Source organism: Leuciscus leuciscus, assembly GCF_965113295.1.
Source record: "Leuciscus leuciscus genome assembly, chromosome: 25".
Classification (NCBI taxonomy): Eukaryota; Metazoa; Chordata; class Actinopteri; order Cypriniformes; family Leuciscidae; genus Leuciscus; species Leuciscus leuciscus.
Genome location: NC_138724.1, coordinates 25411365 through 25428617, shown reverse-complemented (window position 1 = coordinate 25428617; position 17253 = coordinate 25411365). Strand labels below are relative to the sequence as shown.

Below are 17253 nucleotides of genomic sequence, written 5' to 3'. Positions count from 1 at the left end.
TACATGGCAACCGGCACGTTGTCATGCAGGAAAAGAACAGGACCTAATCTTTTAAAAATGCTTGTCTAGGTAGATTGCATGACTGTACACTAAGTTTTTGAACCTGCTATAAGATGAATATGAAAAAGCCAATTAATTAGAAGGGGGTGACTGCAAACTTTTGCCTTCGCGGTGCATATTTAATTTATATTGATCCTCTCTCCCAAATATGACATCATGCATTGCAAGCATATGCGACTCCATAATGAAAAGAAATCATACACTCAGAATCTAAAACCATTCACCTGAATATTTACAACATTTATTCAACATTTTATTTTAAAGGTGGGTGTGTCGACTGTATTTGGAGCGCGACCTGATTGGCTGGTTGAGCTGAGCTGTTTTGACTTTGATCCATATGGTGAGACACTTCAAAACAAAAGTCTCTCAGGTCAAGTAAATAGATAAATTAGTTCTGTTTAAACACAATGAAAAAATCTGTAAATGGTGGCAATGCAATATAATGAACACATGCATCTCAGCAACAGTAACAAGCCTATGAAGCGTTTGACAGTGAGTCTTATTCCGAAGAAAGAGCCAAGAAAGTCCGAAGAGAGAGCGAAAAGGCCGCTGGTAGGAAAGAATGAGCGCAGATGAGAGTGAATGAAATACTGACGGACACCCTTGCGCCATCTGCTGGTCGAAAAGAAGCATTGCAACAGTAACTTCACATCAGTCATGCTCATGTTTGCTCGCTCATGTGAAGGTAGGCTATATTGATATTTAACTAAGCACATACAAAATACCTGAACCGGAAGCGATTTCGGACCAGTTTTACAGAATACGGAAGTTTGTTACGCATACCCATTGTAGTACTAAAACCTGCTAAAATAATAATAATAGCATTACATTCAATATAAAATTGTAAGATTTAAATATATAAAATTGTAAGATTTAAATGTTTTATTTACTAAAATATTACTTGTATTTATTTTATATTATAAATTAATTTTTTTATCATGTAAAAATATGTGGATGCATAGTTCCAGAAACAAAAGCAAATCCAAACAAAGACCTTTTTTCCACTTTTTATTTTATTTTATTTTATGTTATTGGGACCATGACATATAACTTTTTTTCTATAGGGACATAATGAATTGCATGTTCACAAACTTTTAAGAGAGCAAAGACTAAACTGAATATATAGATGCTAAATAAAAATAAATTATAACACTGGAAATGAAAACTCTCACCCACAAATGTAATCTTTAAAGAGCTGGAGGAAAGTGCATTTTGATTCTCATGACAGGTTTTTGAGATTTGACATTATATATTTACAAGCAAACAGAATCCAAAAACACAAAAATTGGGGTTGTATATGGTTTGGGGTTTAAGGTTGACATATCCCCATAAATACCCAGAGAACAAACACCATTGATGACCTGAGTTTTCATGTGATCTCAATTCTGCTCTGCAGAAACACAGATATAAATGTCCTGAGAGGTCACAGATGGGATATCATAACCCCAGGATATGCAGTTAATACTAGCTTAATGAACAAAAGGGAAAATCAGATCAACAGTGATATCAATTCCATATGCAGTACCTTGGGAACCGATCATGTCTCTCTATAATTAAACTCAGGAATGATGAGGAGGAATTGGTCTTTGATTATAAGGAACGTCGCTATAGTCAGATAAGAAAAAAAAATGACCAAACAACCAATTAAAACATCTAATTATATTGTTAAGCCAGTGAAAATCCCAATAGTTAACCGCAATCTAGAGAGAACCAGTGATAATGGGCAATCTTTTGGTAAACATTTAAGGAATAGAAAATGAAAACGACTTATCCTCAGGTCGATCCAAACCCGTAAGACTTTCTTATCCTCTCTGGAATTGATTTAGCATAATTTAAAGGATGCTTTTTCCATTCTAACAGTGTCTAGCACAACCAAAAAGTAACATAAAAGTATATTGGTTACATTTAAGTTACACTCAAATATTAAGTTGGGTAAATTTATGACAGAATTTTTTTTTTTTTCTGTGAACTATTCCTTTAGCTGCACACATATGCAATCACTTCAGATATATATTTTGTAAACCCTAGACATAATTTTGTCAAACGTGTATGCTCAAACATATACGTTCACTCCTGTAATTAAACCTAAAACAAAAGTTGTGTGAACTGAACTCAGAAACAGCTCTGGAAAATAGACGCCGCAGCCTGAGGAATAATGACCTCATATCTTCCCCGCAGCCAATCAGAACACAGCATGAATACAGCCTCTGCTGACTCGCTTCCTGTCCGTGGCTGCAGTTCTGGAGGAGAAAACTTTACGGTTCTTCAGTGCCTGTAATCAGTGCAGTGGATGAAAGCATTTACGGACAAAACAAATACAACAGACGGAGTAGAAAAGATAGATTTATAGAAAAATAACTAAAAGCATTCAGTAAGGCTGTTCGTTTTACTTTCGCACGACTGATGTGATGATTAGTAAACATGAATTCTCATTTACACTCTCGATTTTGCAGCACTGGTTATGTGTCGAAAGTGAGAAGTATACATGGCTGTGAAATTTCTCTACTTGATCAGGCATGATTTGGCACTAGCACCATAATCTGACTGGCACTTATGTTTCATTCGTCCACCTGCCATATAGCCTTTCAAATTATACTCTATTGACCACACTATGACTGTATTGTAATACTCCGCCTGACCTGTAGAGGTCAGCCCAAAGTTGTGACTTCTTTGATTTCGCTGCACTGCAGTACAAAGAATAAGTTGCTTAAGACAGCTTAACATGTCCTTATACTCTTTCAAATGAGCTGTATAAACACGAGTACCTTCTGACTTCCTCACATATTCACTTCCTTACACATTCATCAAGAGTTTTCCTACATTTTCCACCTTCTTTGGCTAGTCAAGCCACAGCCCATCTATGGCTGCTTCCTAAAACTGCCTTCGAAAGGATGCATCCCAAGGTAGGAAGACATCAAGGCACGTCTAAAGTTAGCTTCACTTCCTGTATCCTGAGATACCTTCATGTAATCGATTTTTGAAGGCAGCATAGATGTATCCTTCGCTGCCTTTGATATCCCACAATCCTTTGCTTTCCATTCTGTGACAATTGAGCTAATAACAAAGAAGGCAAGTTGCGGTTGGTGGTCAGTTTGTGTGTAAATGTACGTTTTTGACCAACGTTTTCCACTTCTGATATCATTTATAGCAAGAAATTACTATTGTAGTAATTAAATATTTGCTTATTTATAATCAAAGCTCGCTCTATTTTGCTGTAGATCATTAAACCGTTACACTGCCTCAGAGATCTGTCCGAAATCAGTTTCGTGAGGTACTATCGTACGCAAACGCTACCTACCGAGTCATTGCCTGATAAGGCAGTGAGCAAACAAGTCAGCTGCCTAAGCTTTCAGTATAACGCAGCCTACGAGTGTTATACATCTAGTGCACCACCAAGTGCCTCAAAATTGCGCAGACCCCGCTTACGGTGAAGTTTTTATCATGCACACTGAAAACAGAAAACCAAAGCATACTTTCAGCTTAAGAATATTATGACTATTATGCTGTCAGTTACCACAGAAAAAAGTTCTTAAGCACTTGCAATGGGAGTGTATGGGGTAATGTATTTCAAAGGCAAATTTGCAATTTACTATATTATCTATGTTATCTGAGCTGAAAGTTGTATAAATCAGTGTTTCCCAACCCAGGTTCTAGAGGCACACCAGGATATTTTCAAACTCTTGCTACTCAAACACACCTGATTCAACTGATTAAAAAACTTCACGACCTGAAATTAATTGTTCAGATGAGGAAGACATCCAAAATGTGTACTGTTGGTGTGCATCCAAGAGCAAGGTTGGGAAAAATTGGTCTAAATCATGCCTTTTGCTGTGGGACTACATTTCTAGCAGATGAATTTACTCACGTAAGTCAGAGTTTCCAGGCTTTACACAGTCTTAACTGGTTGAAGTTTTGGATAACTTTTCACAGACAAGGCTAGTAAGTAATTTTTACACAGCAGTGTCGTGTTAATGTTGTTTCTACACTTAAGTGCGCATTTTAACGTTTATCTCGGTGCAAAAACCTGCCCCATAGACTTCCATTATAAGTGCGTGACTTTTTGTTATTTTCTCAGGTAATCAACGTCATGTAACAGATGCTGTTAACTTGTATTGAACACTGAATATTCCTTGAAACAAGTGATCACAATGGTGCCAAATTGTCTGAACAATTTTAAATCGCACGATGTGTCCCAAAAGAAAACAGGCTGCTTGAAAAAAGCGCACATATATTGATCAGTGTTTAAAAGCAACAAACACAAAACATAAATGTGAGTAACACTGAAAAATAAGATCTTAACTCACTTACTGCCTAAACATACATAGAATGGATTGTTCAAACATACGTTATGTTCTTGTCCAAAAGTACCTTAAAAATTGGTTAATTCAGCCTCAGCTGAAAAAGTACCATGTGACTATTAGATCATCAGCACACACACACACAGATCTGGTTGTGCCATCTAAGAAACCCTAAACTCAGATATGTGCTGAACTTTAATTCATAAGCATCAATAATGGCAAGAGAACTGTATAACACTGACTGGAATGATTCAAGGCCTTGAAAACACAAGTGTCCGGTCGCCTCCCCAGCTCAAACCCAGTACTGATTCTTTTTCAGTGCTGGGTTTGTTGTCCGACAGTGCTGTATTAACTCAGGATCCGCCCCTTTGGAGTCCATGTTTGACATGGGGATGTTGTTTGCAGGATCGGTTTTCCTAAAAGTCTCCTGACTCACTTCTCCATTCTTAGGCTTTGCCGCCACTGTTTGGACATTGTGCTTCCCCGTTTTGTTGCGTCGGACCAGGTAGTATGCCAGTAGTGCGGCCAGGAGTATGAGAAGGAGGATGACAAGGATGGGAATAAGGATAGCCCACAGCGTGTTTCGTCTAGACACCACAGCAGTGGCTGCAGTGCTGCCAGGAGCCACGTCACCATCATCTCTCCACCTGGGCTCGGGCTGACCCGTTTCCTTTTCGGAAATGGACACCGGTGGAACTTTAAGCAAGGTGGCGACATAAACTTTTGAAGGGTCGTAAGGAACAATCTGGAAGGGCAAAACACACTCTGCAGGAGGAACGCCATGCGCCTTTAGGAGGAAGCGTGCTTCATCTTGACTTTGACCCCCAGTTGAGTTTGAGATCTCCAGAGCTACCCGTCCTTCATCCAGGTCTCGTTGGGTGAAGGAGCTCACTGGTTGGCCATCAGCTGACCCACCCCTCCTGATGAACCGAGCTCCTTGAGGTTGTTGGATTATGCTGAAGGTTGGAGATGTTCTGGTCTTGTTGGCAAGAGGTGTAGCATCCAACAGCTTTCTGTCTACCAGTACAGTAGCACCTCTGGGGAGCAGGGGATTCTGGGCCATCTTCGCCAGTGGTTTCACGGTAATGTTGAGGACTGAGGACACGTTCGCTGCCCTGCTTCGGGCCACAAAGGCCACGCTGTCTCTCGGTGAGGTGGACTTCACAAAACGGACACTTACTCTTCCCTGTTTAATCTGCTTCTGCGTGAAAGCAGAGGTGGGCTGTCTGTCCACCATTACAGCTGCATACTTTGGGACGTTAGTAATCTTATAGAGTACATCCTCCTCAACGGGACCCCCGGTGGAGGTGCTCAGCATGTCCTCAGTGATTAGTGTCTCATCGTCTCCCTGCATTATGTGGATTTCCGGAGCTTTGTTCAGTATCAGAGACTTGGCCAGGATTCCTATATGCAGTGTGTGCGGGTCCGTTTGGTGTTTCCCGTCAGATACTGTAAATTCCATGAAGCCATCGGACAGACTTCCATCGCTGACGAAAGCAACCCGCCCATTGTTGATGTCTTCCTGGCTGAACTGGTTGATCCGGTCTCCGGAGTCAGTGTAGATGAGATAACCGTTAGCTGGACTCTTGGAGATGGTGAATCGGACCTCGTCCGGTGTGCTGTCCTGGTCGACCGTTTTGAGGTAGTTTTTGGAGATGATGGTCGTGGAGCCCTGTAGTGCTTCTAGAAGCAGGTCCACGCTTGCGAGTTCTGGTGGGGTTGAGTCTCGCCGTCTGATGGAGATCAGGAAGATCTCCTCCAGAACCACGGCACCGGGCTGAACTCGCGGGGTGAGGCCACTGGGGTTCAGATGGACACGGAAAGAGAAGCTATCAGAAGATGCTCCAGAGTCATCGTGATAGTACTCCAGATCACCACGAGCCACATCGTCCTGCAGGAAATGGGGAGCTTCACGGGGCAGGTCCGAATCCCCAAGAGTGAGTCGTCCATGAACAGGGAACCGATGAACTTCAAAGACGATGTCCTGCCCCTTCCGCTTCTGCTCAGGCAAACTGGCAAGCAGGTTAGAGGCATCCAACATAGTGCTGTCGATCACTTTAGACTGACCCTGCACCACGGACACACCTGCAATACATTGACAAAACACCAATGGTAAATAATTAAATTATATTTAATTGCCAGAGCTGTGGCCTAGGGTTCCTCAAATACGCCCTTGCAGAGTCTAGCTCAAACCGTGCTCAAACTCACCAACCTGTAATTTTCTAGGTACTCTCTCAAGACCTTTCTTGGGTGTCTAAGGATTGGAGCTAAACTCTGCAGAGAAGTGGCCTTTCAAAATCATATTTGAGGAACCCTGGCAAACAAGCTCCAACCACATTGACTCATGCATTTTGAATGCAGCATGCAATCTGTCCTAATCCTGTTCCCACCACATTTGCCAATCATTCTCAAGTCTTCTGTTCAATGTTGTATCAAATGATAAAGGGCACTAGCATCAAACCTCAACTCATTTAATTGGCAGCTACCTTTGTTCTTCCAGAGCTGAGAAGAGACGTTTCGATTGGCTGCATAGTATGAGACAGTGATTGGCAGGCTGTGATGCAGCTCTGTTGCTGGAGGCGATGTGAGAGTCAGCTCGACAGAATCTTTCAGGACCCAGAAGGCCTCAGACGGCATCTGATGCTCATAATACACAGCACCTGCATCCAACTGAACACACAAGGGAAGCAAATACAAATAATAATTGGTCACAACCTATAACATGGTCTGTAAAAACAGCTCAGACAGATGGCCACTTATTATAGCAATAAATTAATATAGTTTTAGTTCTAAATGTGAAATAGTTGCACATTTCAAAAGTTGACCTGACCGTAATGAGAGCATAGTGTTGCCCTCTACTGTCCGCTAATAAGATCTACACATACAATGGTGCCCTCTTGTGGTCAATGATGGAATTACAATGGAAGAGGCTTTATTGACAGCATATTGAGGGATTTATGACAATGGCGGAAATAAAAACTAGTTGTTCTGACAATATTATCCTAAACTCTTCTAAAATGTTAGCTGTAAGTGCCACTGTTTTCCTCTGCAAGTACATGTTCACAAACATACAACATTATTTACCTCTGTCTGTGTGAATCTGTTGATCTCTTCAAACTGTCCAAGCTGGTTAGGTTTGATTATTCGTCCCAAGCGAGGAGGTTTCACCAGTGAGTATGTGATTTCATCTCCGTCTTCACTTGTTATAGCCCTCAAAATATTTCCACCAATCACCTGCCTGGTGCCTGACAAACGTCATCAAACAAATCATATCACTTCACTGATTCCTTCAAGAAAACACATTTTAGCAACTATAATTGACATCATTGATCTAGTAGGTTGTTCCAGATAAGATTACGGTTTGTTCATGATGGGGAAAATGTAAAATTATGTAAAATGTACAGGTGTTTAGATTTAAGCTTGGGACGTGTGGCGCCCACCTGGGAAGACCATGAGTTCTCCCTCTGCGACCATTGAGATGGTGAGCTGTCTTGCCTTGACAGTGAACTGGTAGAGTGGTGAAGTGTGTTCTCCATCAGTCACGGTGAAGCTGAACCCACCCGATTCTGAGCCTGAGATCAGACACAAGCAATCATTCTCACTACATCATGTTATACTCACAATAAAGGTTCTTTAATGGTTCCTTGCAGCACATTAGATATATCAAACTAACCTTTTTATTATCAAGAACCATTTTTTGGAGGAATAAAGTTATTTGTGTTGCTATATGGTTATCTGGAGACTGTAAAAGGTCTCGATGGTGACAGTGTATTGGTTTCTGGGGTCTTTAAATAAAAAGTTTTTTTTTTTTTGTTGCAATATTTGCCATAAAAATTATATTGGCGTAATTGTGATGGCAATTTAAAAAATTTTTTTTTACTTTTGATAAATGAGTGGGTTTTAGCATCTTGCTATGCAGTTGCAAGGTGCTCACAGTAGTTTTTATTGTGTTGCAAGGTGTTTTAAGTGGCTTTTAAGTAACAAATTGCTATGTGTTTGCTTAGGTGTTCCTATTACTTTTTTGCATGCTAATTTATATGATTGCTAATGTGTTCTAAGTTTTTTTTTTTACGTGTTGCTATGTAGGTGGTGTTTTTGAGTGGGTTTTAACATGTTGCAATGCAGTTGTTAAGGTATTCTGAGATGTTTTTATCATGACTTGCTGTATGCTATATGACTGTCAAAGTGTTTCGAGTTGTTTTTAGCATGCTGTTATATTGGTGCTAAGGTGTTTGGTGTGGGTTTTAGCATATTTGCTAATGTTGTTTTGATCATCCTGCTAATCTATATGACTGTTAAAGTGTTTCGAGTTGTTTTTAGCGTGCTGTTATATTGATGCTAAGGTGTTTGGTGTGGGTTATAGCATATTTGCTAATGTTGTTTTGATCATCCTGCTACTCTATATGACTGTTAAAGTGTTCCCCAGTTGTTTTTAGCGTGTTGTTGTGCAGTTGCAAAGGTGTTTTGAGTGGGTTTTACATGTTGCTAAGGTGTTCCAAATAGAGTTCAACAGTCAAGTTCTGTAAGTAAAAACTCAATTAATTTTCAACATAGAGAAATAGATTTGTTTAAAGATAACTTTGAAACCTTTTTAGACAGCCCTACTGTGAGCTACGATGTTGTTAATCGATGGTATTCGCTTCTGTTGAAGTCGTGAGGCCGCATTATTCTAACTTGTGTGCAGAAAATTCCACCAATCAGACAGTCGCTACAAGCAGATCTCATTAGCTCCGCCCACTCCCATGAAGTACTGCGAATGACGTCTCAAAATACTGAAATATTTGCATGTATGTACATATTTTGTAATAAACTTAAAATAGATAGTTTCTATAGATATAATCAACATTTTTAAATGAGTAGTTTTATATTTCTTCATTGTTTTTACCTTGATTATTCTGTTCGCAAAGCTTCATGGGATTGTAGTTCTTTCTTTCACTAAAGCCATTAAGCACTCAGTCTTTTACCTTGTATTTTTGTCCAATTTTCAAAAACTTTTTTGCTTCAAACCAAAGATAGTAAAGTTATGATTCACCTCGTAGCTGGTTGATGAATGAAAAAAATACTTCAGCTAAAAAAGTGGGCGGGCGCTGTTGCACTCTATAGTTTGTTTGCATGCTGCTACTCTATATGATTGCTAAGGGTGTTCTGAGGAATTCTGAGTTGTTTTAAGCATGTAAGTGATATGTAAGCTTGTGGCTGCCAGGTCATTTTGCGCGGATTTTATCTATGCAGTTTCTAAGGTGCTCTGGCTCATTTTTAACATCTTGCTATGGTGGTTGGGCCTTGAAAATGGCTGTTAACACAAGGTGCTCTACATGATTGCTTACATGTCCAGGCCCAAAGTCTCTTTTCTGGTCCATCCTCAGATGACCTACTGCTTTCTCTGTAGTAGCTGATATTTTATTCTGTTTTTAAAAGTTTTAAAGGACTCAATTCAGAGAAATTGATGTCAACCCACCCTGATGAATGAATAAAACTTCTCCATTATTAATCTGAGCCTGGGTGAAACTGTCCACACTGTCATCTGGAGACACTTTAAAGGCAACAATCCCATTGCTTGGCTGCTCGATGGAATACACCAACTCTTCTGGAGGGGTGTCCAGATCATCGCTGCTCAGAATATTGGCTGTGATTTCAGACTCCTCACTGACTAGGAGCTGAAAGGAGAGAGCACACACACGGACAAAGAGAGATAAACAAACCAATAAACAAGATGGAACAACTAAACTGTTGTTTTCAGAGGTGTCTAACTGTCTGGAGTTGTTGGGATGTGAAAGAGGCAGTTATGTCTCCTCTGATGCTGCTCTAATGGATGTGTAATGGACAAGTTGTGGTAAGACATTCTTAAACGATCAAATTCAGCTGGGAGAGTGCAGGGCTGCCACACATTTATCTGTTCCTGAACGCTTTCTCTGCCTCCATCTACCGCTCTCCTGGGAGCCTGAGTGTAGAAGAGGAAGAAAAAACTGGAATTGAGTACATGGCGTAGTGGTGCCCTGGAACAGAAAGGTCCACAAGCTCATTATCATTTAGTAATCTAGTTTTAACCTAATGTGACCTTCAAGATTTAAGTGCATGTAAAATCATCTCCTTTCCTCTTACGAGTGCTATTTAATGGAGGATAATGCAGTGTCATTACCAGGGTAAATATAAGTCATACCAGATAACTCTCTGCACTGCCCCCTGGTGACCATTCAAACACCTTTACATCATTTTCTGTGTAGTATGTGCATGGGCTTCCACTAGATGGTAGCACTAGACCAGAGTACAGTGCAACTGAAATTTATGAAACAAAAATATCCCAAATTGGGCTGGAAATTGCTGTTTCTTCATACTCAATATTTAATAGATGTAACATGGATCAGAGGCTGCACGGCAAATCAAATCCCAGCATGCTGTGCTGAGGCCTGCTTTGATGGGAAACCGCAATCTCTCTCTGATTGGACTGGTGTGTCTGATATATTACTGTGAGTGTGTGTTTGTGTGGATGAATCTCACAAAAGTTTCATATTTCATACCAAATACGAAAAAGATCTTTAAAATGAAGCTATTTTAGGACAATTAGGATTTTTTGGCACTTTATTACTGCAAAAAAAAATGCATATGAAAAAAAAAAAAGCTTATTCTCATTATTGTAATGTGAAAATAGTGATTATTTCAATTGTAAGGTACTTAAAAAGTAGTAGATACCATAGAATTTGTTGTACTGAATTTAAATGACCCACTTAAGTTTTTTTGTTTTTTTTTCATTACGGTGATGAAAATCACCGTAGATTTTTTACATTCAACTGAGAATTAATTTTATTTGTATCAAAATAAAATTAGGTAACACTTTATTATAGGTGACGCAGTTAAACATTACTACATGTACTTACTATAGCAATAACTGTAAATTATGTAACTAACCCTAAACCAAACCCTAACCGCAACTCTGTAGTTAATTAATATTACTAATATTGTAGTATTGTGTAACTATGTCACCTTAAAATAAAGTGTAAATATTATTATAATTTTTTTCAAACGCAAATGAGACTTGCATTAAGTTAGAATGTATGCATTTATCTATTATTTATTTATATAATCATATTTATATTAGTGCTGTCAAATCGATTAATCTAGATTAATCGCATTTAACATAAAAAGTTTGTAAATATGTGTCTATGTGTGTGTGTGTATATATATATATATATATATATATATATATATATGTATGTATGTGTGTGTGTGTGTGTTTATACATACATACACACTTTTTTTTTTTTTGATTTCGGGGTGAAATATAATTGGGTAATCTCACTGAAAAATTATTGGATCATGAGTGTGTGCCTTAGACACTGTGCTGGTAAATTGTGTTTACAATTTTGGGAAGAGCAGGTCTGAATTTAGATCTTCTCTGTTATTATCATTAGTAAGCTAACTATTGAAAATTGATGTGTCCTGGATGAAAGCATGTCTGATACAGAGACAGACAGAGAGAAAGCGCATGCGAGAGAAAGGGAACTACCCGCATGTGGAAAAACACACATATCATTATTTATTATTTTACATTTTGCGGGAGTCAAGCGGCATCTCTGATTGGTCGGTTTCCCTCCAGCCCAGAAGCTGAATTCTTGCCACCTTCATGGTTTTCCAAAAATATGAGTTTCCAGGGCGACCAGAAACCACAGACAGCATCGAGCAAGCACTGAATGACACTCTGTGTTCCAGTGGCGGGAGTCGCTCTGAATTTTCCGACTACGTCTCTGTTCTAGAAGCTTCATTAATGTTTAAAACTGGGAAAATGGACTGACGGGCAGCTTGTTTACCTCCAGTCCAGTGTTGCGTTGGATGCGAGGCGGTTCGTCGTTCACAGGGAGGACGGTGATGCCGACAGTCAGGGGCGCACTCCGGCGGGTGATGTCAAAAGAAGACGCCGTGAGAGTGAAACTGTCTTCTGTGGTCTCACTGCTGTCATGGTAGTAGTACACCTTTCCCTGTTGTACCTGAGGATACACACAAGAGATATCAGAAATCCAATCACTCACACCTAATCCTTTTTCTGACCATTAGAGCATTTCAGGTTTTACTGTGGCTTTATTTGGTCATTTTCCAAGTGAAGGGACAATACAAATGTCTGTGGATATAGTCAGATTCCCTCCAAAAAGATCAGATCAACTTAAAGGGATAGTTCACCCAAAATTGAAAAATTCTCATTTACTCACCTTTATGCCATACCTGATGCATATTACTTTCTTTCTTTAGATAAACACACATTTTAAGGAAAATAATACATCTCTGTGAGTCCAAATAGTGCAAGTGAATGATAGCCGCTCATTTGACGCTTGAAAAACCACACATAACGATCATGACGGTAATCCATACGACCCCAGTGGATAAAAGAAGCCAAACGAAAGGTGCAGGTATAAAAATACTAATATTTTAGTATTTTAACTATAAACCATGGCTTCTGGCCAACTAACGAGCAGTGTTGGCAAGTCTGCGGTTTTCCGGGCTACTTTTAAAGGGTTAGTTCACCCAAAAATGAAAAGTCTGTCATTATTACTCACCCTCATGTCGTTCCAAACCCGTAAGTCCTTCGTTCATCTTCGGAACACAAATTAAGATATTTTTTATGAAATCTGAGAGCTTTCTGTCCCTCCATTGACAGTAACATAATTGCAACTTTCAAGGCCCAGAAAGGTAGTAAAGACATTGTTAAAATAGTCCATGTGACTACAGTGGTTCAAACTTAATATTATGAAGCGACGAGAATAATTTTTGTGTGCAAAAACCCCCTAAAATAACGACTTTATTCAACAATCTCTTCCATTCCATGTCATTCTCCTACTCCTACGTTCTTGCCGCGAGTAATTTTTTCCGCGGGTTGATTACTTCTCACACAAACTTACATTTATGTCAAGCTGAAGTTGCGAACATGCCTAGGGCAGCTGGCCGGAAGCAATGGTTTATATTTAGAAGAGTTTAAAATATTTATATTTTTCGGTTACACTTTATTTTTGATGGTCCACTTTAGACATTCTATAGTTCTACTAACTTTACAACTACATGTCAACTAACTCTCAATTAATAGACTGTTAGGTTAGGGAAGTAAGTTAACATGTAGTTGCAAAGTTACTTGTAGTCGGTGGAATATCTGTGGAGGGAGCAACAATATAAAGTGTTAGCAGATATTAAACAGAGTCTACTAATACTCTAATGACAGTTAGTTGACATGAAGTTGCAAAGTTATAGTTATAGTACAATGTCTAAAGTGTTTTTCATTATATGGATTCACAGAGATGGATTATTTTCCTAAAAATCTTCATTTGTGTTTATCTGAAGAGAGAAAATCAAGTGGGTTGGCATGAGGGTGAGTAAATAATGAGAGTATATTTATTTTTGGGTGGACTATCCCTTTAAATAAACAAACATCTACCATGGTAACTGCAGTTCCTGTTTTCAGGATTGTTTCATGTTGCTAATCAAAATCTTTGTTTGTTTTCTTGTATTTTTCTGCTGTTGCCATTTTTATTTTTAGTATAGAAAGGATGGAGGCATCACAAAAAAAAAAAAAAAAAAATGCATTTGAATCACATTAACCATGACTAAATGTCACAAGTAACGTTTGTTCGAGCATGTGCTCCAAACACGAATCCCCAACTCCAACTTTTTATGTATAGATTTAACATGGTTGTGAATAATAAAGCTGTTCTTCCATGCAGACAGCAAACAAGCCGCTTCTCAGTTGATTTTATCACATAATTAAATGTACATCCGTCACACTAAACTGGATTTAACGTGGGTGGTCAGGCACTTTTTAAACAAAGCGCAGATTTGGTCAAACGAACATAATGCAAAACTGCAGGAAGCCCCACAGCTGCGAGTGTGTCCTGTGAAACTGAAGTGTGTTAGTGTGTCCGGCGCAGGAGGTCAGGCGTCTGCCGTATGTCATATGCTGTACAGATTTGAACCCACTCCAGATGATGATGACCTAAATGCATATATACTGTACAAACTATACTAACCAATTACACTTCCTTGACCACGACCACTCACGTTTTCTTTAGAAAACATACAAATATAGTTGCACCACAACTCAAAGTGTCAGAATTGCTAGGCAAGAAAAGCTGTGCTTCACCTCTTTCTGCCATAGTTTAGTCTGCATAGTCTCATGTTTGTCAGGAAATCCATAACATATGGCGACTGTTTACGGAAGTTGTCATTGGTAATAGAGGTGAAATATTTCTATGCAATGATCTTGCTATTTTTATTTTTATTAGAGGAGGCATTAAAAGACCGGGAACCATGGATTTAATCACAAGCTTGGTTCAAATTGCATTAGCCATATGAGCACTAAAATGCACAAATATAATTCTTAATATATATATATATATATATATATATATATATATATATATATATATATATATATATATATATATATATATATTAGTGCTGTCAAACGCTAAAAAAAGTCGTTAATTAATCGCACACTTTTAGAATTAATCGTGATTAATCACACATAACAATGACATTTTTATTATAGTTTTATATTGTAATAATTTATATTGTAATAATTTTGAATACAAGCAAACTTAAAACAATCTTCACAAATAATTAATCACAAAATTAACACGTTAATTTTGACAGCCCTAATACGCACACACACACACACACACACACACACACACACACACACACACACACACACACACACACACACACACACACACACACACACACACACACACACACACACACACACACACACACACACACACACTATAAACAAGTCTTAATATCGAATGCAAACATTTTCGGTTCCCATTTACTTCCATTGTATGAAAGAAAAAACACAATGAAAGTCCATGGGAACCAGAACTTTTTGGTAACCAACATTCTTTAAAATATCTTCTTTTATGTTCCACAGAAGAAAGAAAATCATAAAGGTTTGAAACGACATGAGGGTGAGTAAATGACATACTTTTTAGGGGTGTGCATTGGCACTGCCCTCACAATTCGATTCGATTACGATTCACCAGGTAACGATTCGATTCATTTCGATTCTACGATGCATTGCGACGATGCATCAAAATTCTACTGCACACAACAAGGCAAGATTTTCATCAGTCATGAGGCAATACAAGCAGTCAGATATTGAACAACAGATTTTATTGGCTGCTATGTGTGTATTATCACTCTCCTGTATCTTTGATATAAATGTCATTAAATAAAATAAAATTGAATGGTACAGGGTATTGGATATGGCATTTTCAAACCTGAAAAAGAAAACATAAATCACTGCTGCAGTGCTTTGAATGAGAAATGTTTCTCTTCTCTCTGCTTGAGAACCATTTGAAATTAAATTTAAACTTTATTGTCCAACTCGAGGCCAGAAAATAAACAGTGTAGGGGTGTAACGGTTCACAAAATTCACGATTCGGTTCAATACGATACACTTGTGTCACGGTTCGGTACGTTTTCGATACAGCAAAAAGAAAGAAATGCCAGAGAAATTTCCTTGATTTTTTTTTAATTCTTTTTTTATTTAAAACTAACATCATAAAGTATGATATTTTTTTCTTTGAGCAATGATGGAGCTATAATTGACTCGTCTTAGGAACATCCGAGCATATAAAACAAAACAGCTCGGAAAAAAATAAATGTAGGCTAATATTTTGTGCTTATAAACAAATGTTTATTTTAGTTCAGATTAACATTTGAGGGCAGCAATGTTATTCATAATGTCGAAATAAATCCGACATAACGTTACTTGAAAGCATTATAGCCTACTATTCCTGCCAAACTTCCAAAGTTGCAGTTAGTGTTACTACAGTAAATCCATGGTGAATGTTGGACACTGTATAGTTCATTCATGTCACAATGTTTCTTCCTGGTTTCCACGTCAGCGCTGTTTGATCTGTTAATAACGGAGAAATGTGAATGTTTCTCATTAGATCTCGCAGCGGTGTTATTACTTTAGTGGCGAATTCAAATGCTTTCTTCACTGGATCTCTTAGCGCTGTATAAGATCGGCTCGCGCTGCTTTGGTCCAAACTGATAAACAGTCCGTCACGAGTAACGTTAGCTCAGTTTCGTTCCGCTTACATTGCGTTTGCCATTTGATGTTGTGGTCGCGCCAGCGTCTACATTATGAGCGCGCTCGCGACGCGCTTACATTTGAAATAACCGTTCGGTTTGAAAATGCGTGCCTTGTACCGAACGGTTTAATACACCCCTAAAACAGTGACATAATCGATTATGGCACTTTGCCGCATCGATGCTGAATCGTGCATGCCCCGCATTGCGATGCATCGCCGAATCGATTATCGTTGACACCACTAATACTTTTTATTTATGGGTGGACTATCCCTTTAATATTATTAATATTAATATCAGTTTGATTTTAGCTACATTTGATGTCCAATTTGATTTTCTAAACAATTTTGCCACTTGTTTTAACTGGAAAACAAGTAAACAGTCTAATTAACTTCGTAAGAAGCCATTTTTGCAGTGTGTGGCTTAAACACAGCATGTATGCTAACCGATATGTCGCAAGCTTTGAGAAAACAGAAGCTTCTGTAGAGAAAACCTGAGCTTCATTTCCTTTCTGCCGCTGTCTAGTCAGTAAATCGTTGTGTTTGCCAGGAAATCAATACTGTTAGCGACTGTTTACAGAAGATGTCAATTTTCTAACACTGGTGAAATGTTTCAGGTAACATCTTAGTGGCTGAGAATCTTTGTTTATTTTATGTTTGACCTTTTGCCATTTGATTAATATTATAGTAGAGAAAGGACAGGAAATGAGAGGGAGAAGCGGGAACAAAAGAAACAGGAAACACAACGACTCTCCTGTATGAATACCACAGCCCATTGTTTCAGAGTGCGTGTGCTAATGCTAATCATAATGTTGACG

General features: G+C 38.6%; 1 protein-coding gene across 2 annotated transcripts in view; it reads right to left on the bottom strand.

The window, feature by feature from the left end:
* Positions 1–1051: 1051 nt before the first annotated feature.
* cspg4 (chondroitin sulfate proteoglycan 4) overlaps positions 1052–17253 on the bottom strand; it is a 56733-nt gene continuing 40531 nt past the window's right edge. The window contains exons 5-11 of one of the 2 annotated variants that reach the window (XR_014202832.1): positions 12164–12340; positions 9817–10015; positions 7799–7930; positions 7443–7603; positions 6845–7028; positions 3832–6443; positions 1052–3710 (exon numbers count right to left, since the gene is read on the bottom strand). Coding sequence is in view for 1 of the 2 variants with exons in the window: in XM_082160080.1 (XP_082016206.1) it covers positions 4651–6443; positions 6845–7028; positions 7443–7603; positions 7799–7930; positions 9817–10015; positions 12164–12340 (2646 nt within the window). In the remaining variant the exon portion in view is untranslated. Of the gene's footprint in view, positions 6444–6844; positions 7029–7442; positions 7604–7798; positions 7931–9816; positions 10016–12163; positions 12341–17253 lie in introns of both variants that reach the window. The other variant, XM_082160080.1, reaches the window with a different exon arrangement.